Here is a 24,782-nt window from a genome sequence, read left to right on the forward strand (position 1 = left end):
AAACAAAAACGAAATAATCAAACAACTAAAAATTTAAACCAAAGGAAGAAACAGCAAAATAAAATGAGCAAAGTAACAGGTAAGTAAAAAAAAGAGAAAAAAAAGAAAGGAATAATAAGTCAAAACAGAAGAAATAAATCTGGCTATGCAACAATAATCACCTTCACTGGGGATGACAAGTACGTACGGCGTTGTTATTTGTCCCCTACCTATTACCACTAAGAACAAGGTTTATAGTTCCAGGACAGCATGCATGAGGGAAAAAGAAAGAAAGAAAGAAAAGTCTAAAAACAAAATACGCCTCCATAGTCAAGAGTTTCAGGTTCTCCCTTTGAATAGCACAAATTAAAAATATACAGCAGTTTGAAGGAAAGAAAATGATATATGGTGATTTATCCAGATGATATAGCTTGAACATTTCCATAGAGTTGAGGGCTACTGGGAGCGTAAGTGTGGATTCTTGAGCATAGACAACCACAGGCGTCTGAAAGCTCCACCGTGTGCGTTCGCTACGCAAAGCCATGCTTCTGACCGCACGGGAGAAAGGGTCAGATCTGATTGGCCGGAGACTTTTAGGTGGTTGCTAAACAGTGCGTGTGATTGAGGGTCCTGACATTAGCCTGTAAAAAAACTGCCTCAAAAAGTAAAACAAACAAATGGAAACGGAAATAATAACCGAATGTTTGAACTTTGCGGCATTGGGTGGGTCTTAGCAGCAATTGCAGAAAAAGATAATTAACCACGGTCAGACATTTTCTGAAATCTAAAATTACACTGATTTGGACTTTTTCTGACCGTTTTTCTTTTTCAGATAAAGCACAGCCTTTGCTGTCTTTCGAATCGTTTTAATGTGATGGTAGAACTGTCGAGTGCCACAAAGTTGAAAGCATGCCTTCTCCACTACGGACACACGATCAGACTGAGGAGTTCTCCCGCTCGCAGACAAACTCAACTCAGAACAGAGAGGGATTTAGGGGGGAAAAGTAAAAAAACTAAAGTTGCTGATGGGAAATGGCAGACAATGACAAACAAAAACAAAATTTAAAATCATAAAACTAAATTAAATTAAAAAACAAACAAACAAATATATATATATATAGCATGTTCCTTAATACATGTATAAGTGTATAAATAAAATAAAAGGAAAATAAGGATAAAATGATTCTGCTGCTTAATTTTTCTATGCGTGGAGAGGCTGCGTTAGACAGAGCATCCATTCGATGTTACATAATGGAGTTTCATCTTAAAACCACTGATCCTGAATGTCTTCTGTCATCATATAATGTATTTTCAGGCGATGAAAATAAAAATATGAAAGGAATTGTGGGTGAGAGAGAGAGAGACCTCTGTAGAGCATACTCCACTTAGACTGCAGGTCATGCTCGCAAAAAAGGCAGTAAGGCTCGATCTGGAGGGGGGGGAGGGGGGGGGGGGTCACTGATTCAAACTGGTTAACGGGCCCCAAGTTTGCTCTTAAGTAAGAGCCTCTGTCTGAGAGAGAGAGGGAGAGGTCAATTTCCTTTCGCACTCGCTGTGTTACTGGGGTTTATTACCCATTACCACCGGTTTGATCTCCTCTCCTCGCACTGTGGATTAAACTCCCGGTGGACCCCCGCGCACACACACACACACACACTGCTTTAAACACAGGGCTGGGGACCGTGACCGGCCTGCCGCGTACTGTGCGCTGCAACGCGTCGGGGATAAAAACAGGTCTCGTGAACCTGAGGACATTACAGGCCAAAAAGCCCGTGAAACGGGCCGTCGCTTTCCGCGTGACTTATTTCCGCTCGGCCCGATAACTTTAAAAACAAGGCATGCCGAAACTCCACCGGAAATGCGTTACCTTTGGTAGCCAGTCGCACACAGTTGATTTTTATCTCCTGAAAGACAAAAAAAAAGAGAAGAGAGAAAAAAAAAACAGTTCTAGTTAACCCCTTTAAAAGCTTTTTGCATTCCACATTGCATTGTTTTAACCATCCTGGCGATCGTTGAGCGATATTAACACATGAAAGATGGTGACAGAGGCGGAATGGAAAATTAATAATATAGTTTCTCAGCCGTTTTTGACTGACAACCCCCCATGACGTGGTGGTATGGCGTATCGAAGACACTTCAACCCCAAATAGAGAGAAACATGGTTAGCAGTTAGCTTGTTTGTTTTCTGTATACTTTTCCCCCCACTCTGTAAATGTAAATACTTTCATGAATGCTGATTTACAGAATATATCTGTTATAATATTACACACTGTATACAGTCACCCCAGGTAACACTCATGTCATTTTTATGTTTTACTGCATGACTGAATATTATTATTATTATTATTATTATTATTATTATCATTATTAGTATTATTATCAATAATAATAACAATAATAATAATAAAATACTTATTATTATTATTATTATTATTATTAATAATAATAATAATAATAATAATAATAATAATAATAATAATAATACTTCATTTGTATAGCACCGTTCATACAGATATGAGCTCAAAGTGCTTCACATGCTTTTCCAGTGTAGAGAAGAAAATTTAAATAAAGTAAAGTAAAATAATAAATGAAAGAGCATATAAAAATAAAAAAATAGCATGTGACAGATAAAAATATCAATATTATCATTTCATTTCTTTTTTTTTACTGGCCCAAATCAGAACAATATGTTATAAACAGGCACAGATCCCACTTCCACATGCACTTCTGCAATTGTAGCATTATCACCACAACCTTACATGACTAACAAAAACTACAACCTTACACAACCAACAAAAACTACAAACTTACACGACCAACAAAAACTACAACCTTACATGACCAACAAAAACTACAACCTTACACGACCAACAAAAACTACAACCTTACATGATCATCAACAGGTACAAACTTTCACGATCATCAACAAGTAAAACCTCACACGACCAACAGAAACTACAACCTCACACGACCAACAAAAACTAGAACCTTACACAACCAACAAAAACCATGACCTTACATGACCAACAAAAACCATAACCTTACATGACCAACAAAAACCATAACCTTACACAACCAACAGAAACTAGAACCTGACTCGACCAACAAAATCTACAACCTTACACGACCAACAAAACTACAACCTGACTTGACTAAAAAAAACATACAACCTTACACGACCAACAAAAACTACAACCTTACACAACCAACAAAAACCATAACCTTACACGACCAACAAACACTACAACCTTACACGACCAACAAAATCTACAAGCTTCCACGACCAACAAAAACTACAACCATACATGACCAACAAAAACTTGAGCAGATGCTTTGGGCTAGCAGGAAAGAAACACCGTGTTATTTTCCTTCATTTTTTTTTTTTTCCCAGAAAATGGCCGGTGTTCGAGCCGCGAGTCTCTCCAGGTGATGTGCCAGCCGCGCGTTTTCGCTAATCGTTCTGATGCAGTCCCTCATCCCGCTATTCCCACGGTCCCAGGCCCCAAACCCGCCTCCTAAAACCCACCACTTACTGAAATTGCCGCAACATTTCAGCAGAATGAAGGTTAGAATGAGGCGGGTGCATCAAGGCTGACAAAAAAACGGGCCATATTAAACCATCTGCCGGCTCTCAGAAAAGACAAGCCAATGGGGAAAAAAAATCGCAATCCCAACGAGGGACAATGCAGTGAAGCTGCGCCGTCCCTACCAAACAAACTGAAGAGCGCACGGTCCAAAGTGAAAAAGAGGATTAGTTCAAACCAAGATAATCAGCTAAAATCCAGATGATGTGATCACACAGATGAGGGAACATGCATCTGGCCGAGAGTTCGATATGAGCAGTCTCAGTTAGGTGCTTAATAACCCTGTTCATTGGTGGATCTAGAGGGGAACTCAGTGTTCACTCAGCCCCCCCTCAGACGCCCGTCAACCCCCCCCCCCCCCCCCCCCACCCCCCCGCCTCCCCGTCCAGCAGATCGATTGAGTGGTTTGCTGCTGGGTTTGAGTCTTCAGTGTTAAATGCACCGTTTAGTGCAGGCAGGTATGAAAGCTAAGGTACGAGACGTACTTCTGACCAAACCAACTGTGTCCACCCCCACCTCCCAACCAAAAAGTTTGTCCCACAAACCCCCTCCCTTCCTCACAGGCAAATATCGCGACATCATGTGGTTCGCAATCGTCATGACGGTGACCCGACCTGATATCTCGAAATTTGTCTGTATCCCTCTGTCCGTGCTCTTAGGGATATAGACTTGGTGACAGAGGTGGCATCACAGTGTTCTATAAGGTGGAGAAAGTATTTCGAACGACAGCCCAAGTACGGGGATCATTGGAAATTAAAATAAATACACAATGCTTACACTGTTTCATATGCACTGTGTGCATGCATATTCTTGACATAATATTATCTTTTTGAAAATTTAAATAAAGAATTTCATCCGGTGGCATTACGGTATGTACAATCACAAACATGACGACTACATTAAAGAAATCAAACACTACGTGTCCAATACTGTAAACACTCATTAAATACATGAACACATGCATTGCATCAAAGCCACTGCGGGCTAATGACTTCTAGGTGATGATTTACATTAACCCAATGTCCATAAAGCATTCATGATGCATTCATGAGTGTCCCAAAATCATTGCAATACAATTGCACAGAGCATTATGAATGCTTTATAATGTGCTTTATATATCATGTTATGGTGCTGTTATGTCGTTGACTACAGAGTGTATTCATGAATTTATATTGTGCTCTTCACAATATATTTATTACAACCGTGCAAAATAGCACGCATGGATGCATTATGCCACCACTTTGAACAGACCCAACCAGTAGATCACAGACCAACGAATCCAGGATTATGCAATGCATTCATAAAACTTGCGAATGGATTTTTTAAACCTCTGACACGCGTTCCTGAATCAGGACGAAGGCTAACACCAGCGTCCAAACTTAGGTAAATACCCGTTGCGTTCCGCGCTCGTTCTTCCACCGCCACGTTCGCACGCAGCCGTCCGAGAGAAATTCAAACCGCGAAAGCGCGTCGGCATCCGGGATAAAACAATCGCCAAGTCCTCCTTGCCAACTTCTGGGGGGGGGGTAATGGCTTTTTGACAGGCCGCAATTATCAGCAGGGCTTCTGAAAGAGCTCCCGGGGCTGTCAGACTGCTGGCTAACAGCTGCTGTTTTTCCGAGGAGGTCTCGCGTTTATCACCCCATCTTTTTCAATTAGACCCGTCGCCCGACGCCCGACGCCCCCCACGCACGCGCCGGGTCCGGGGTGGTCCGCGCTTCGTCCGAGGGGGCTCGCCGACGTCACGACCGCAACCGCTCGCGCCATCGGAACTGACGTGCGGCGAGCGCATCCTTCAAACGCGGCGCGCTCACGCGTCGATTTGGGCCCGCGCCAGGGTCGTTTTTTTGTTTAGTTTTTTTTTTCCTCCCCGGAGAAAACTCGGTTTGTTAGCATACTGCATCTCAATCAAGCCCTTTTTCCTGCATTAAAGTTAATATTTTTTTTTAAAAATCTGGCATCCTCTTCCGCATTTTTTCTTTTTTGCTCCCTGGGCCTTTTCGGATGATCGATATTCGCTGCGAAGAGGCGGAAGAGACTCGGGGAAGGAAGCGAAACGAATCAATCGCTCTCGTTTCAGAAACGGGTCGTCCCAGGCAGGGAGACGCTACATAATTCATTTTAATTAACCTGAGTATCGATTGCGCACTTTGCCACACGCTGAAACCCAACCGACCGCGCACGCCTCAGCTCGGGTTCTCTAAAGAAGAGCTCGGAGCTCATCCCAGGTGCTACACTTCACCATATGGTGCAGAACAGGCCAGAGGGCATTCGGGGTGACCATCCCCGTGGGAGAAAAAAAGGGGGGGGAGGGGGGAGACTCTGAGTGTCATGGAATGAAGAGAAACAACATTTGTCATAATTTCACCCATTTCCATAATCTTTATTTTTGTAATTACATCAGCACTATGTACCATGCAGATGCTCGGATGGGATTGGTTGAAAATATTTACACCATGGCTGAACTGTGCAGATGCTCAGATGTGATTGGACCATTATATGTACACCATCGCTGAACTGTGCAGATGCTCAGATGTGATTGGACCATTATTTGTACACATTCACTGAACTGTGCAGATGCTCAGACATGGTCAGAACAGTCAGTCGCTACACGGTCCTTACCCTGTCTCACACTACCTCACACAGAACTTCTGCTCCTGTTCCTAAATGCCTGTTACTACCATTCAAAAAGTTAAATCACAAAAATATTTTATTTGTGAATAAAGGATGATTAAACATTCACTATAACATTGTGATGTTGTAAATGGTTGCCTTAGCGATGTAAAATGAGAACCTTCATGCAATCTGTTCAGCAATGTAATTCAGTATTATTTATGATTGTGTGTCTGTAAATATATACCCGTGCTTTGGCTACGTAAGATTCCTCTTGTCATAACGCAATTGGAATTTGAGAGAGAGAGAGAGAGAGAATGAGAGAGAGAGAGAGAGAGAGAGAGAGAGAATGAGAGAGAGGGAGTGAGAGAGAGAGAGAGAGAGAGGGAGCGAGAGAGAGAGAGAGAGTCAGTGAGAGAGAGAGAGAAAGAGGGAGTGAGAGAGAGAGAGAGAGAGAGAGAATGAGAGAGAGGGAGTGAGAGAGAGAGAGAGAGAGAGAGAGAGAGTCAGTGAGAGAGAGAGAGAGAGAGAGAGAATGAGAGAGAGGGAGCGAGAGAGAGTGTTGCAGAGTGTGCCTTTCCACAGTGCCTGTGAGGGCCACCAGGCTTAGCGGAGTGCGAGATAATGAAAGTGCATCACTTACAGAAAGTGACAGCTGAGGTTTGACCTCCAACCCCCCCCCCCCCCCCCCCCCCCCCCCCCCCCCCCCCCCCCCCCGGCCTAATGAGGCAGTGACAGAATGCCGGCCGCGTCGCAGGCAGACCCGGCGTCGGGTCCCGAGCGGCCGGGCTCGCCCGTGAGCGTTCCGGCGGAGCGGAGCAGAGCCCGTCGAGCGCTCGTTAAATCGCTTCGCCCCGTGCGATGTTTATTAAGCGCAAAAAAATCACAATCGCGCCCTGCAGGACAGTGGTGCGCCCTTCCGAAAATGATAAAGCAGGCGCAACGCTGGCATGGAGAAAATCCCGCAAAAAATATGACAGGAGTAAAATGCTTCGCCCCTCAGAGTGGATTCTGCACTGTGGTCGTTCTCCGTGATATCGTCGTTGCTTTTCACAGCAGAAAGCCGGAAAGGCCAGAAGATAAGATGATATCTCGCTAATGCAACGTCTCAAATGGCAGGCATTTAGCATAGTTAGCAGGCTAATCTGATGTATGATGTGTGCGCTGTCTGTCAACAGTCTGGACTGTTGTGGAGGAACAGAAATATGAGCATGCAGATTTCTTTGTTACAAAATGCAAGCAATTTGACTTAGTTGGTAACAGATGACAATCACTGTCTATATGGATGTCTTTAACTGTAGCAGCTAGCCATTTTGCCAAATGAAATTACAATACATAGTTTTAAGAATTTCTGCTGAGTCCACGTTAGTCGGGCCATAATTATGCTTAAAATGCACGCGCTACTACAGCAATAGTACAGCCAAATCATTTGCCTAGAATAAACTGAATGTTATTTCTATTTTTCTTTCAGAATATCATGACTCATGTTTGTGATCAGGGCCCGGGTCTGTCACTGCTCAGCAAGACCCTGGCTCTTCTCCTCTCCTTTTCTAATTTAAATGTTTTTTTCAAAAATATATTTTCTCAACGGCCCACACGGAGCGCCCCACCTGATCTGGAATGGTAAACTGTTCGCAAGTGCAGCCACGTTCACACGCGAACCCCACGATTCTCCTCGGAACACGCGGCGTCGCCAGGTGCTTCTCGTCACACCACAGACTACAGCCAAGCCCAGAGGAAGACCTATCATATGTGGCTTTGATATTTCGCCTGCAGGCACTCAATATACCAGTGGGGGTCACTAGAGAGCGATGAAACCTTGACTGCTAATGGACAGAACCATCCCATCCTCTGGGCAATGCAATCGACAATTGCACGTTGCCCTATGAAGCAATTAGCCACCGTTGGCGCTGGCACAGTCCAGATCCAAGACCGGGGGGCTCATCCAATGTGCCACCAAGTCCCTCAGGACGAACAGGTGGACCAGGCTGTCAGCCTAGTGCAGCAGTCGGCAGTGTAGTATAATGGGTAAGGAGTTGGTCTTATGACCTAAAGGTCGTTGGTTCGATTCCCGGGCAGGACACTGCTGTTGTACCCTTGAGCAAAGGTACTTAACCTGCAGAATGTTGTGTAAGTCACTCTGGATGAGAGTGTCTGCTAAATGCCTGTAATATAATGAGTCTCAGGGTCACTGAGCGTAATGGCCAGAGACTGCAGACTGCTCCAGCGGGGTGGTCAGTTCGTTTACGTAGACGGCGAAGAGTCCACGACTCAGACTGCAACCCCGTCTTACCCCCACGCCCCCTTGGGTGAACAATTCTTTCTTTTATTTCTTTCCTCTACGCCGCATGTGTTTTCTGGATACATCGCTTTTATGACATCATACGATGAAATGAAAGTGTCATTATGAAATGAAAGGGCCTCCATGAAATGGAAAAAAGGAAATGGGGATAAAAACAGCGACTCGAAAATGCGCTGTTTGGGAAAAGTACCATTATGAAATAAAAGTAGCCGTTTGCAAAAAGCCATTTGGATGGCTATTATGAAATAAAAATGAATAAATTCAAATGAATTTAAATGTAAATGTTGTGAAAATGAGTGTGATAAAATATTTTATAATAACTGAGTTCAGTATTATTTAATTATTTAATTGTTTCACAATGCATTTACTCATTTATAAATTGCTGCATTCATTCATATGATTATTTATATCATGGAGGTACATTTCTTTCATTTTGACAGGGATTTCATAGTGCACCACTTATGAGAAACAATCCTCCATGCCAAATTGAATCAAATGCTTTTTTAAATCTATAAAGCAAATATTTTGGTGACATTTGTGCGTAGGGTGTAAATATTGAGTGATGCACAGCGATTGGACAGAGAGCTCGGAATCTTCCAAAAACCAATAGAGTTTGATAAGGAAGGCCAGTACTCAGGCATTTAGAATAAAGAAGAAAACCTTCCCCGGGTGACTGTTCACACAGATGCCTTGGTACTTATGGGACTCAGATTTGTCTCTACTTCTGTATATTGTGTATCGCTTGCCCCTGAGTCCAGCTCTCGTGGAAATATCCAGCTTTTAACGCAAGACTGAAGAGCTTAGATGCCATCGGGTCCCCTGGCTTCGCCTGTTTTGAAGGCTTAGAGTTGGTCTTGTAACTCCACAGTAGTAATAGGGTTGTCTGGAGGATCCTGATTGTTTTTAATACAAGAAAATTTTTTTTAAAAATCTCAAAAATCTAATTTGCTTTGCCTGTTCTTCAGGAGAAGAGGTTTTGTAAAGATTTCTTTTTTGTTTTGTTTCCATTTTGAATGACCAGTGCTTCTGTTTTGTTGAATTTAGTTTATTCCAGGCTTCCCAAACGTAGTTTTGGTTTACTGGTTCTTAAATTGCATTAAGCTGGATATTGATGCGTTCTTGTCTTTTGTATCTGATTGTGTGCTTGTCCTGTGAATATTTCACTCTTACACATAAATATGGGTTATCAGGTTCTTACTGTTTTTGGGTTCATAATATTACAGTAGTTAAACCATCTTTAAATTAAGCTCTCTCTCTTTCTCTTTCTAATTGCTCACCCACAAGAGCACGGTCAGAAATGAAAAATATCACAAATAAATGTATGAACCACAATCAAATTAGATTGTATAAACTACAATCAAAATGGCGGAATCGTAGAGTGCTTCTTCAGCAGATACAGAGACACAAACTTGTATGGAATGCCTACATATTTAACATTTAATGCATGCACATTTGCATGTATGCAAATGCGTATTTCAATCGTGTCTGAAATCCTAAAACCCTGAGCGCTGTGCGTGTGCTGTCTCCATGGATCCTCTCAGAAGGACAACAGTGAGGGCTCAGTCATAATTCTGCCTCCAACAACACAGCGCCTGTTGCCTCCACATCCACATCTACTTTACAGTCCATGCACTCCTCTGAAATCTTCTCATCCATCACTTTTAAGAAATGTTTTCAGGAAAAACAGAGCTATTGAGCTTCTGAACACCTGAGGAGAATACATGTGTCCTAATATGTCAGCTCTTTCTCAAAGCCCGAATACAGTGGCCATTCCGCACTCAGCTGTCGGAAAGAACATTTTTCCAACAAGGTTCTAATGCATGATAATGCAGCATTGGATTATCTACATGCTAGTCGCATGTGGGAACGCATTTTACACTCACATGCATGCACGCTCACACAAACATACACAAACACACACACACACATGCATACATGCACACTCACACAAACATACACACACACACGCACACACACACATGCATACATACACACTCATGCACAAGTGCACGTGCACATACATACACAAACACATGCACACACGCATGCACACACAAGCATGCATGCACAAACGCATGCACACACACAAACATACACACACACACACACAGGCACACAAGTACACACACACAAACACACCGGCACAAACACACACACACACACACACACACAAGCAGACACACACGCACATACACACATTCAGTTGATTTATCACATTGCACATTACCTGGTTAAATGAAAATAAACAAGTAAGAAATCAGTGTTTCGCTCTTCTCTGAGTCCCTCCCTATCTCACGGCAGTCCTGCTATCTGTTAGATGATATTGAACACCCTTGAAAGTGATTATATTCGCCTGGGCAGAGACCATCCAATAAATAACTCTTAGAGTGGTAAAAACGGACAACAACAAACGAGCAGGTTTAATTTTGACTCCCCTGATCGTCAGCAATTGGCTCGTAGCCAAAACGTGACACCGAAACATTGGGGACAGGGGTCACACAGAGCTGGAGTACAGCACAGGACAAACGAGCCACTCCTGTTTCTCGCCCCTGCACACACCACTCTTTTTTTACGCGGTGTGTGGAGGGGCGGTGCCCTCACACGTGTCCCGTGCGAGGGGACCCTAAAGATGCACAGCACACCGACGGGGACTACAGAAGCTGTGTGTGTGTGTGTGTGTCCCCCCCCCCCCCTTGCCTGCACGCCCCCGTCATCACCACCACGCCCCCTTCGGCGGAACTCAGCCGACCCGTGCTCCTCACCCGCCAAGCAAAGTGCCGCCGAGCGTTCGGGGAGGAGATTTCCTGACGCCGCCCCCCCCCCCCCTCCCCCGTTTCGCGCAATCGACTTCCGCCCCGTGAGCGAAGCACTCTACGCCGGCGGTGACTGGTGGAGGGATCTGGGGGGTGTGGCTGTAGGCGCAATGCACAGAGTGGGCCTGTGCAACACAGCCGTGCCAAGTAATGCTTGCAGTTCATTTGTGTAATGCTAGCAGTGTGCTAAGGAGTAATGCTAGCAGTGCGCTAACAAGTAATGCTAGCAGCTCGCTTGTGTAATGCTAGCAGTGTGCTAACAAGTAATGCTAGCAGCTCACTTGTGTAATGCTCCCACTGTGCTTGCAAGTAATGCCAGCAGTTCACTTATGTAATGCCAACAGTGTGCTAACAAGTAATGCTAGCAGTTTGCTTCTGTAATATTAGCAGTTCACTTGATGTGTACTGTTAGCAGTTTGCATTTTGGTAATGCTAATAGTGTACTAGTATTTCACTTGTGTAATGAAACAGTATGTTTGTTAATTTGACTCTGTGGCAGCTCTTAATTTAGGTGCAATGAATATAAAAAAGAACAATTTGTTTCAAGTTAAATCGGTCTGCAACATATTACTTCTTAAATAAGGTAATGCCAGGTCATTAAGAAAGATTGGTGGGAGATCAGTGCTAATGTGGCATTCATAAAGAAACAGGTTCTAGACCATTATCTTATTATTAGAACCTTACTGGCCATTAGATGGTGTTTTGCATTAACCAGTTATCACAAATATTTCTCATGATAAGTAGGCTGAGACTTGGGGAGAGGGGGGTAGTTGATCACCCTCTCACACTAGTGCATTTTCCACAATGCTGTTGTTCAAAGCAAACACTGAACAACCAGCCTGTATATTTAGTGATTACTTTTCATTATAAAGGACAAAAGAACAACCCTGCTGGTCGGGGGTGTAACCCAACAAGACTCACATGGCTGTCGGATAAAAACAGGCAGTGATTATGCACATTAATATAAAATGGGACACTGTGTTTGAATTTTGAAGGTTCACAGATGGGGATGGTCTTCAGTCAAAGCACCAGCCCATTAAACAAGCTTATAAATATATCTTGCCGTACATATACTCTGTTGTACATATACCTTGTTTTAAATATACTCGATTGTACATATACTCTGCTCTACATATACCCTGCCGTACAAATATTCTATTATACAAGTACCCTGCCGTACTAATACCCTGTTGTACATATACCCCAATGTACATATACCCTGCCGTACATATAACCCATTGTACTATACATACACTGTTGTACATATGCCCTGTTGTAAATATACTTTGTTGAACAAATACTCTTGTTGTACATATATACTGTTGTACATATGCTCTGCTGTACATACACCTTGCTGTACATACACCATGCTGTACAAATACCCTGCTGCATTGTACATATACCCTTCTGCACATACAGTTGAGGCCAAAGGTTTACATACACCTAGGCTAAAGACATTCAAACTCAATTTTTCACACACCTCATTTTACCATACATTCCCTGTGTTAAGTCAAGTAGGGTATCTACTTTATCTCCGCCAGCGGTAATTTCAAAATAATAGCTAAGAGACAGATATGTTTCGGCTTTTATGTACTATATCAGATTTTAGAGAATGCATTCAGAAAATTTAGGGGAGGCTGCAGAGAAGATGAAAATAAACCAAGACTCCAAACCTTATGTCTTAAATATTATGATTGATACTACAGAGAAAACAATTGATTTGTTGCCACTGCATATGCTTCATCGATTCCTAAGACACTGCCATTCGCTTAAATGATAGTATCCCAATAGAAAGAGTTTCAAAGCAACTTTTGCAGATAGAGATTTAAGACTTTTTTTTGGTTATCAGACATGAAATATGTGTCACACCGCTTATATTGAGGTTAAGACAAAATATACCAAATTATGATTTTTGTGTGGAGTTCCACTTTAATAACAACTATGAATGCTAATGAACACATGAGCACAAAGCTAAATCAGTGCTAATAAGTCTCCATAACACATAACCTAATCAGTGCTAATGGGTACATTAGCACAAAGCTAAATCAGTATGAATAAGTCTATTAACACAGAGCTAAAGCAGTGCTAATGGGTACATTAGCACAAAGCTAAATCAGTATGAATAAGTCTATTAACACAGAGCTAAATCAGTGCTAATGGGTACATGAGCACAAAGCTAAATCAGTATGAATAAGTCTATTAACACAGAGCTAAAGCAGTGCTAATGGGTACATTAGCACAAAGCTAAATCAGTATGAATAAGTCTATTAACACAGAGCTAAATCAGTGCTGATGGGTACATTAGCACAAAGCTAAATCAGTATGAATAAGTCTATTAACACAGAGCTAAATCAGTGCTAATGGGTACATTAGCACAAAGCTAAATCAGTATGAATAAGTCTATTAACACAGAGCTAAATCAGTGCTAATGGGTACATTAGCACAAAGCTAACTCAGTATGAATAAGTCTATTAACACAGAGCTAAATCAGTGCTGATGGGTACATTAGCACAAAGCTAAATCAGTATGAATAAGTCTATTAACACAGAGCTAAATCAGTGCTAATGGGTACATTAGCACAAAGCTAAATCAGTATGAATAAGTCTATTAACACAAAGCTAAATCAGTGCTAATGGGTACATTAGCACAAAGCTAAATCAGTATGAATAAGTCTATTAACACAGAGCTAAATCAGTGCTAATGGGTACATTAGCACAAAGCTAAATCAGTATGAATAAGTCTATTAACACAGAGCTAAATCAGTGCTAATGGGTACATTAGCACAAAGCTAAATCAGTATGAATAAGTCTATTAACACAGAGCTAAATCAGTGCTAATGGGTACATTAGCACAAAGCTAAATCAGTATGAATAAGTCTATTAACACAGAGCTAAATCAATGCTAATGGGTACATTAGCACAAAGCTAAATCAGTGCTAATGGGTACATTAGCACAAAGCTAAATCAGTACGAATAAGTCTATTAACACAGAGCTGAATCAGTGCCCATGGGTTCATTAGCACAGAACTAAATCAGTTCATTAGCATAGAGCTAAGTCCATGTTAATGCGTAGATTAGCATAGAGCTAAATCCATGTTAATGAGTTCAGTAGCATAGAGCTAAGTCCATGTTAATGAGTTCATTAGCATAGCGCTAAGTCCATGTTAATGGGTAGATTAGCACAGAGCTAAGTTGATATTAACAGGTTCATTAGCACAGATGTGATGCACGGTCGCAGGGATCTCAAGCCCTTACCCCATTGGCTTTGCTCAGGGCCTGAAAGTAAATGCTGTAGCTCTTGGCGGGCGAGAGCGGGGCGTTCCAGAAGCCGTTGTAGGTCCGGTTGTCGCCCACGGTGAAGGGCTGCACCGCCGCCAGGCTCCCCGGGAGCAGCTCGGCGGCGAAGTAGTGCGGCGAGTCCAGCGCGGTGGCGTTCCGGAAGCTGACGGGCACGGGGAAGCACTCGGCCGCGTCCACCGCCCGCCGGGCCTTCTGCCGCCGCTCCTCCACCACCACCAGCTGATAGGCGCTGCGGACAGGAAACGGCCCTCCGTCAGACCGAGTCACCCCCCCCCCCGAAAACCGCCTCTTTTCCCATCTGACATTCACCAAAACACGCACTCACGACTTACTTTAGCTACGATTAGGCTGAGATTCAAACGATTAAGAACGGTGCTTTCATCAGTGGAATGGCTGTATATGCCGATGGCAAGCCTCATATACAATGTACTGTAAATGCGTGTATGTGTGTGTAGATATGTACAGCTTCTATAGCAGAGCGGCCATGATACACATGCATTGGGAATGGAGGATGTTCAGAACGCTGAAACATTTGCTACTTCGAAAGTGACATGAAAATACTACACCCCTTTTGAAGAATGTTCCTTGATTGGAATCTGTCAAAAATGAATTATTCCTTTTGGATTGAACGAATGACTATTGGGCATCTGGCAGTGTCATTTCTTCCTGAGAACACTCATAATTGAATGTTATTCCTATTAATAGGGGCCACTGGAGGAATTTCTGTTCTCCCGACCAGTCATGCTCATTATCTGTCAATCAAAGAACCCAGCCAACGCAAAAACGTCCTAACAATGTTGCGACCATGTAGTGGCAATTTCATAACATTGACAAAACATTCAAGTAACATTGTGACAGCAGTTTGTATTAGCTGGGAAATTAACCTGGCAGGTCAGTACAGTTTCTGATACCTTACGCTTTTTTTACTGAAGGAGCGCACAGCCATTTCCAGAAAAAATAAAATAATAATAGTAACTTCATTTGTGGAGTGCTTTTCTAACATAATTCACTTATGCGCTTTACACTGCAAAACCATAGGTAACGCTAAGAGATCAAACAGAACGTAGACAATCATAGAATTAAAAAGTAATACAGGCAAAATAGATACAGATAAGGACTGAAAGCACATTTTTAAAAATGGATTTCTAAATCAGATTTTAAAGAAAACAGACTCAGAGACCCAGATAAAATATGGCAGAGCATCCAATAAAATTGGATCCCTAGACACAAGTGCCTTGGCCCCTCTTGTTTTAAAATCCCATAGTTCACTGAAAAAGCCATTTTTCATGATGTCAACGAGATGGTGAGACCTGTGATCGGGACTGCGTTACACTACTGAATTGGAAGACCGCTTTTCCCGAGCATGATAGAATTTTAAAAAGTGCAGTTTCTAATTTCCAAACATAAAATCGACCTCCATATATTGCTTAGATTACTACCACAATAAACAAATTTGAGAACATGCAAACAAAAGTGTGCTTAATTCTTTTCATCTGCATTTATATACTGGATAAGTAAGACGAGCGACAGTGGCTCCAGCCGTCAGTGCAGGGGGGACAGACTGGCTCTAACTTGCATAAGTAACTCAGAACATTTAACTAAAAAAAAACCATCACTTTTCAGCCCTTTATAACAACGCATAACACACACGGCCGCCAATAAGGGGACAAATGTAACAGCGCTAGCGGCTCCATTCAGATCACTGTCCGCAGGCTACCCTACGGCTCTGTCTGATATGCGCTGTCTGTCTGGGCACAAACAGTAGGCTCCTGTTCCTAGCGCTAAGCCCACATCGGAACCACACTGTCAGTAATCAGGCCAGCCAGATTCACAACAAGGCCCCAGAAAAAAATATATAACACTGTGTCAGTGCTGCCAGGTCAGAGAAATATTTCCAGCCCGGTGGGTTTTCTCAAAATCCGCCCACATTGGTCAGAAAACAGGCCCTTAATGAAATTGTCAGGGGGCCGGAGGGGGGGAGGGGGGGGGGAGGTTGACAAACTGTGAAGCAGGGCTTCTGAATGAAAACTTTTTCTAGTTTTATGTGTAGACCCAAAATATTTTCCGTCATATACTGCTTTTGACCGTGTCTTAGCAAGCCTAGCATGCCAACAGTTTCAAACCAAGTAGCCCACAGTTGGGCGGGAAAATTTATATGTTAAATTTGCTGATGTGTTTATCGATCATGGGAGAAAAAATACTTAGAGAGGTTCAATCTGATTCTGCAGTCTGCTGTCATGGAGCTTCTGCTAAATATTTCGGACTATGAATTTGACATTTTCATTAGGACCACTCCTAAGAGTTTTATTTTGCTGAATGTGATTCATAAAAGTGACTTAGGCCTTAAAAGACTCCATTTCCCATGCTAATGGTCAGCTGTCAGCCAGGAAACAGTCTTCTGAACACGGCATGTTGGCCTCGAAAAAAAAACAGCAGCAAGCATTTAATTGGGTCGTATATTTAAGTGGGGGGGGGGGGGAAACACAAGTATTTGACACGCACTTTAAAATCCAAGTATTTGAAAAAACATGAGAGCCTGAGAGAAAATAACCAAATTCACACTTGAATGCACCAACAATTTATAAAAACAATCTAATACAGGCCTATTGATTTGTATTTGTATGGATACAGGTATGGTTGAACATACATTTTACCACGGGATTTATCTTCCTCTTTTGGGCCTCCGCGCGTCTTTTAAAGGGGAAGCTTCGTGAAGCAAGTCTGAATAAGAGGATGTTCCTGTTTGATACCAGCAGAGGGAAATATTCCCTTAATTAGAAGAGGAGAAACCGTCGGGCCCTTGCTGAAGCTAAGCCTGGCGCCGGTTTTTCAGAGGGAAATGAGGTAACTGAAAAGAGGCTCTGTTTATGTCCACATGGAACTCCGTAAATTAATGAGGACATCTTCAGATCTTTCCGTAGCGTAGGGGTGGCCTGCAATTATGTCCATCGCACAAAGAACACGCTTCACAATTATATATGTAATTAGGGAAATGTATGTTTCTTTGTAGACCCATAGTAAATTAGCCCCATCTGGTATTTAGCATCTTTTATAACAGGTAATTGCTAATAACCAAAGAACCCTGCTTTATGTGCGTTTTTTTTCTCTCTCTCTCTCTCTAATGGCAGATTGCTGTTACAAACAAATGCTTTTAAAAGTAGATACTCATGCATAAATATATGGGTATACACAAGACGGGCATAATTGAGCTGCCAAAACCATCAGGAGCATTTCTGTAATTATGATGCATTTTGAAAATAGCACTCCGGAATCAAGAAAGCAGGACTCCGAAGCTTAATAAAACTGTTTTCTACTTTGACTACCAGGCTCTAATGTGCCATAGCCAAACTTCATGCGGTCTGGATACTGATGGACAAAATAAAGCTATCTTTGCACAACACTGTCTCAATTATGCAGTTCTGTGCATTGGTATTGGTTTATTTGTACCTTGTGTTAGCCAATTCTTTAAGTTGAAACGAAAGAAATCCTATTATTATTGTGATTATTATTATTATTATTATTATTATTATAGACACTAGTCTGGCAATCACTAAACTAACTCCTTAAATTGCATTTGTGAAGGAAGACGTGTTTGTTTACTTCCACGTCAAAGTAAAGGACAAATGTTTACCGAATACAGGCTATTGACTTTCAGTCAGAAAAAAGATTCATGTGAGACGTGTCACAAATGCAATTGTTTTCAAATTCACACTTGTATCAAAAACAGCCATTATTTCTGGCCTTAAGTCCTTAATCTCTGGGTTTGGGCTGCACATAAAACAGCGTGATTTATTATACACGGCCCTAACTGAATGACAACAAGCTATTTTGGGTTGTTGTTGCTGCTTTGGCGTCTAAGCCACTGTTCCAGCTCAGTTGTCGGTAGTGTCAAATTGGCAAAAGTTTGCATGTCGTGTCGCTATTTTTTTTCTTTTTTCTTCTCCATTTCAAGGCTTTGCTTTCAAAACTGAAACTGACTACGGTGGGGGGAAGGGGGGGGGGGCATCTGAAAAGAAGAACTGTGTTACTCTGCCAACTACAGTCTAAATGGGAGTCGATCCGCTTAATGCCGTTGCATACAAATTACGCTTAACTGAATGACTGCCTTTAACAGCCACAATAAGCCTCTTTCTCCTTTCCGCGGATGCATTGGACTTCGGCGGGACGTCTCGGGGGCACAAAGGCCACCTCGTTACCCTGGCTAATTAGCAGAATTCATTTTTTATTCTCTTCAGTGTGGCTGTAACCAGCACCTGTACTCGGTGGGGGGGGGGGTTTAGTCCAGGAGGGGGTGAAGAGGAGTCCAAACGACCATGCAAGGAAAAGGTCTGACAAAATAACACGAAATAACACAAAATGCGGAATGAAAACGCGGGCGTATGGCAGTCAGGGGGTTCATAAGCGAGGAAGCACCGTCCGCCGCGTTTTTATTCTCCGGCTTTAAAAAGATACGAGGGAAAAGATCCTCTCCGCAGACGGCGGTTCGGGCTGTAAAATACCGCCGTTTCGTCCGCAGCTTGTGCTCGGGGATATCGGGAGCCCTTTTCGCATAAAGTGCAAACATATTGTCCAAAAAACCATCACAGGGCCACGCTGCTCAGCAGCAATCTGCTACGAGCAAGAGGCCAAAACACACATGCTGCTGAAAACCCTAACACCCTAACAACTCACAAAATGTACTATAATAATAATAATAATAATTATTATTATTATTATTATTATTATTATTATTATTATTATTATTAGTGCTAATTTTATTATACAATATATTTTTTAAAATTATGAAACTAACAGTTATGGCAGTGTTGAGTTGTTGACTGAGTGATTTAATTCAATGGCACTGAGGGGTGTGAATGAACGGTAGTGTTGGGTTATTTACAGAAGTGTGAATGAATGGCAGTGCTGGGTCATTGACTGAGTGGTGTGAATGAATGGCCGTGTTGGGTCACTGACTGGGCAGTGTGAATGAATGGTAGTGCTGGGTCACTGACTGAGTGGTGTGAATGAATGACAGTGCTGTGTCACTGACTGAACAGTGTGAATGAATGGCAGTGTTGGGTCACTGACTGAGTGGTGTGAATGAATGACAGTGTTGGGTCACTGACTGGGCGGTGTGAATGAATGGCTGCGTGGTGACTCATTGGTTGGGTTATGCAGGCGAGCGACCATGTGGTGACTCATTGGCTGGGTTATGCAGGCGAGCGGCCGTGTGGTGACTCCTTGGCTGGGTTATGCAGGCGAGCGGCAGCGCTGGGTTATGCAGGCGAGCGGCAGCGCGGGGTCGGGTCGGTACCTGACGGGGGCTCCCCGGGAGCGGGCGGGCTTCAGGAGCACGGTGATGGTGCTGTCCGTCTCGTTCAGGGGCGTGTCGCTCTCGTACTCGGGCATGGAGGGCGCTGTCGTCAGGAGGAGAAGAGAGGAGAAACGCACGGTAAGCTTAAAACACAGCACGGCGTCATGAACAGAGACGTAAGCCTGCTGCACCAGAGATCTGTATCTTACACGTGGAACCACAATTCCACATGTATCGGATGTGCTTTTGTTATGTTTTTCCCCCTGGAAACTCTAAATGCGTTTTTTTAAGAATTTTAGCTTTTTAAATGATTATTCTGATGAGGCCTCGCTCTCCCGGAAAGAGCTCTTTCTGCCGTGTGCAGTCTTTTGTTGCTGTCTTTTGTTCAGAAACGGTTGAGCCGACGTTCGAGCCAAAGTTTGTTGAGCGTCCTTTTGAAAATGAAAAGCTGCGGTATTTAAAATTCCGTCTCTTGGATGCGTGTTAAAATGTCCGCTTGGATGTGATGTGATTCACTGATACGGACTACTGCTTTAGCTTTCTGTTAAGAATGTGATGTGATTCAGTAGCAGGAGCCACTGCTTTAGCTTTCTGTTAAGAATGCGATGTGATTGAGCAGGTCAGAATACTGCTTTACCTTTCTGCTATGCATGTGATGTGATTCAGTAGCAGGGGCCACTGTTTTAGCTTTCTGCTATGCATGTGATGTGATTCAGTAGCAGGGGCCACTGTTTTAGCTTTCTGCTATGCATGTGATGTGATTCAGTAGCAGGGGCCACTGTTTTAGCTTTCTGCTATGCATGTGATGTGATTCAGAAGCAGGGGCCACTGTTTAGCTTTCTGTTAAACATGTGATGTGATTCAGTTGCATGCGACACTGTTTTAGCTTTCCATTTTGGAACTAATTTTAAAGATTTTCTGTTACATTAAGGATTTGGGTTTACCAATGTTCCAAATTGTGTGGAGACCTTTCAGAACCAAGACTTCGCAATATGTCAATAGGTAAATACATAAGAAAGCAAGTATCTATGCAAGAGGGACAACGGCAAAAAATACGTAAATAACAATTGTCCCCAGTGGCATTGATCATTTTCCTCTTAACAATCACAGAAACTTAAATATCAGAATTTATTTATCAAGGACATGTCATGTTGTTATCATGGACAATCATTGTCTTTTAAAGATGGATCGAACTTGTTTTTAATGGTGTGCCATAATATAAATCACAGCACAGTAAAAAGCTAGTAGTACAATAAACTATAATATTATCTCTAATATTCTGTTTTTCTTGAACACAAAAGAAATATTGTATTTACAGTGCATACTGTATATTAACTAAACTGAAACCAGGCTTGGTCAAATGTGATTAATACTATTGTTAAGAAAATGAATACTGTACATTTCACAAATTTGTTTCAACGTAAATTAGCTATCGGTATATTCCTCGGAGGAAAAGCATAATGAAAAGGTAACAGATAGCATGTGCTTCACTGTCAGGCATAGTAAAATGGTTAAGGAACTGGCCTTGTAACCTAAAGGTTGCAGGTTTAATTCCCAGGCAGGAGATTGAGTAAGGTACTTAACCTTCAGTATATATATCCAGCTGTTAATGAATACTATGTTTAAAAAAAATGTCTCTGGATAAGACGTTCTGGACTGCTTGCTAAAGTAGAGCTAAATATAATCCTACTCCCTACACCCTACTGCAATCTCTGGGTAAGACCGCAAAATGGTCAAATATGCCAGTTCAGCCAATTCAACGGGCCTTATTTCCAGCAGAATCACCGATTTACAGCAGAAGCTTGGCGCTATGCATCGACAGGTCAACCAAAACGAGAGAAAAAAATCTGAGAGTAGCTTACGCAATCATGTCTTCTCAGTAACACGCTCTGTATTACCACTCATGCAAAAAATACTTGCATTAAATGACAACGAGCCACACTTTCATTGATTAAAAATGTCTAAGTGCAGTAAATCAAAATTAGACAACGAGGCATGTCTTACTACAGTTACTACGAGATGAAACATCACAAGCCAAAGGATCACTGAAAAATGAGACGTGATTTGGAAAGCCAACAACGGAAAAAAAAATTTTAATTGAACAAATGTTCTTGTGATCCCAATTTCAATTTTAGACAACTCCATTAATAAAGGATTCAAATTCTGAAAGCTGGTGCATTTTCACATTGCTTTCAAGATTCTGAATGAAGTCCATTCCGGAAGTATTCCTCCTGTAGTTAGCAGGAAAGCTGTATGGCAATGATGGTATGCTTACTGAGAAAATATAACGAAGAAGACTGAAGCTGCCAAGCAATGGTAATTCAACTGACTGGTATTTAATTATTATCAGTCTCCATTGTAAACAACAACAACAACAATAATAATAATGGGTTGCATCAGTGAAACAAACAGAACTAGCCTTGCTGTAGTGGTGTAGCTTCTCTGTGGTTAAATTGCAGTCCTTGTTTATTATACTCATAAGAATTAGGAGGATAGATTGATGGTGTTGGATAGATTAAAGCTGCCACAGTCAGAACACAGCACTTCCAGGCTTTCTGTTGCACTCTGCAGTCTATTGTGTGTGTGTGTGTGTGTGTATATATATATATACATTTATTCTATTTTTTTCTGACTGCAGTTTCAGGACATTTGAAAAATTGTATATGTATGAACACAGTCTGAAACACACACACACACACACACAATGCAATGTCATGCGTACCGTCTGCACAGAAAATCCGCATAGGGTTTCTATGAAAACACTCCTCCATGTGACTTGATTGACTTGGACATGTTTGTTTCTTGACATAGGCTGTTAATAGCTTCAGAGAATTTGTACTATGTATAAATTTGTTGAAGACCTGCACAGCATACCACTTCAAAACTCATTTCAGCTACCTCACTACACTCACAATACACTCTACACGGAAATACTATTGTACATGCAGTACTAAATTATTAATACAGAAGTCATTCATGCTTTGATTTTAGCATACTGAAATACCGCATAATCATATTTATGGATGAAAGTAGTACTTTTTTTTTATTCTGTGCCTCCAGTCAGAAAGGCAATCAAGCAGCTGATAAGAGAATGCACAATCAGATCAGCCAATCAGAAAACGCACAAGCAAACAATCATGGAATGTACAAACAGTCAATCAAAGAATGCACAAACAGCCAATCAGAGAATGCACAAACAACCAATCAGTGAATGCACAAACAACCAATCAGAGAATGCACAGACAGCCAATCAGAGTATGTACAAACAGTCAATCCGAGAATTCACAAACAGTCAATCCGAGAATTCACAAACAGCCAATCAGAGAATGCACAAACAGCCAGTCAGAGAATGCACAAACCGCCAATGATAGAATGTACAGACAGCCAATCACAGAATACGCTGCTTCTTGACCTGGTTTTCCACCTCCTTCCACCCCCACCTATAGTAGCATGCTTCGTCAGGATATGTGAGACGTGTCACGTGACCGCCCAGGACGTCCACGTCTCACCTGCGATCTTGGTGGTGATGCGGGTGGTGACGGGGGGTCCAAACCCCTTGTTGGTGGAGGCTCTGAGGGTGAAGAAGTACGTGGTGCCGGGATAGAGCCCTTCGAAGAGATTGCGTGTCTCGTTGCGAAGTTTGAAGACTCTGCCCTTCTGGGTGGAGAGATCGGCGCTGGGGTCCAAGGAGCTCAGGGCCTGGTAAATGACCTACAGAGAGGAAGAGTACACCATCAAAATCCCTGATAGTCTTCATCGGTTACAGGCAAAACAACAACTATCAAAACCACTATTAATATTCAACTATTATAAACCAAAAAATCCCTCAAAGAATTCATCAATTGACTTCTTTCAAATTTCCGGCCACTTGTCATCGGTTACAGACAAAACAACTATCGAATAATAATAATAATAATAATAATAATAATAATAATAATAATAATAAATTCCAGCTAGCTTTCAAAAATTACATACAAAAGACAAAAGAAAACAAAAAGAATAACAGCCATTCAAAATCCCTGTCGGCATTCACTAATTATGGACAAAAACATTACTATCAAAACCTCAGGCAACATTAATCTATTAGAGGAAAAAATAACTACCATCAAAATCCCAGACAACATTCATCAATTACAGAAAAAACAACTACCGTCAAAATCCTCTGTTAACATTCATAAATTGCAGACAAAACACTACCATAAAACTCCTAGCCAACAGTCATCAATCACAGAAAAAATGACTACCATCAAAACCTCTCATACTATTCATCACTTACAGAAAGAAAGGCTTTCCTTGCTAAATCCCATAAATTACAGACAAAAAACAAGACTGTATTAAAAGTGACTATTAGAGTCGACAAAACCAGAAATTCGGGGAAATTAAAGTGAGTGTGCTACAGCTTGAGCTATGTCAATTGGTCATTTCTAGCAAACCTCTTTTCAAAATGGTGCTGTACTGAAAACCAGGGGGCTGGAGGGTGACATTTCCTATTAATTCACTGTTGTGGTATCTGCTAAGCCACTGTTCCAGTGTGCGAATGAATCCCACGGTTTGGCATGTAAGGCACTGTTCCAGTGTGTGGATGGGCCTTATGGTCTGGTATCTGTTAAGGCTCTGTTCCATTGTGTGGTGGGCCCCATGATCTGGTATCTGTTAAGGCACTGTTCCATTGTGTGAATGGGTCCCATGGTCTGGTATCTGTTAAGGCACTGTTCCATTGTGTGAATGGGTCCCATGGTCTGGTATCTGTTAAGGCTCTGTTCCAGTGTGTGGATGGGCCTTATGGTCTGGTACCTGTTAAGGCACTGTTCCATTGTGTGAATGGGTCCCATGGTCTGGTACCTGTTAAGGCTCTGTTCCATTGTGTGAATGGGTCCCATGGTCTGGTATCTGTTAAGG

General features: G+C 42.2%; 1 protein-coding gene across 17 annotated transcripts in view; it reads right to left on the minus strand.

Annotated features, from left to right (window-relative positions):
- Positions 1-24,782, minus strand: part of ptprt (protein tyrosine phosphatase receptor type T) — a 297,385-nt gene that overhangs the window by 107,722 nt on the left and 164,881 nt on the right. For 11 of the 17 annotated variants that reach the window (XM_035389554.1, XM_035389544.1, XM_035389550.1 and 8 more), the window contains exons 10-14: positions 23,393-23,594; positions 19,884-19,986; positions 14,546-14,819; positions 1,847-1,883; positions 162-218 (exon numbers count right to left, since the gene is read on the minus strand). In XM_035389554.1, coding sequence (XP_035245445.1) covers positions 162-218; positions 1,847-1,883; positions 14,546-14,819; positions 19,884-19,986; positions 23,393-23,594 — 673 coding nt within the window. The remainder of the gene's footprint in view (positions 1-161; positions 219-1,846; positions 1,884-14,545; positions 14,820-19,883; positions 19,987-23,392; positions 23,595-24,782) is intronic. The other 6 variants (XM_035389558.1, XM_035389555.1, XM_035389556.1 and 3 more) reach the window with 2 other exon arrangements.

The sequence above is a fragment of the Anguilla anguilla genome, chromosome 13 (assembly GCF_013347855.1).
Source record: "Anguilla anguilla isolate fAngAng1 chromosome 13, fAngAng1.pri, whole genome shotgun sequence".
Classification (NCBI taxonomy): domain Eukaryota; kingdom Metazoa; phylum Chordata; class Actinopteri; order Anguilliformes; family Anguillidae; genus Anguilla; species Anguilla anguilla.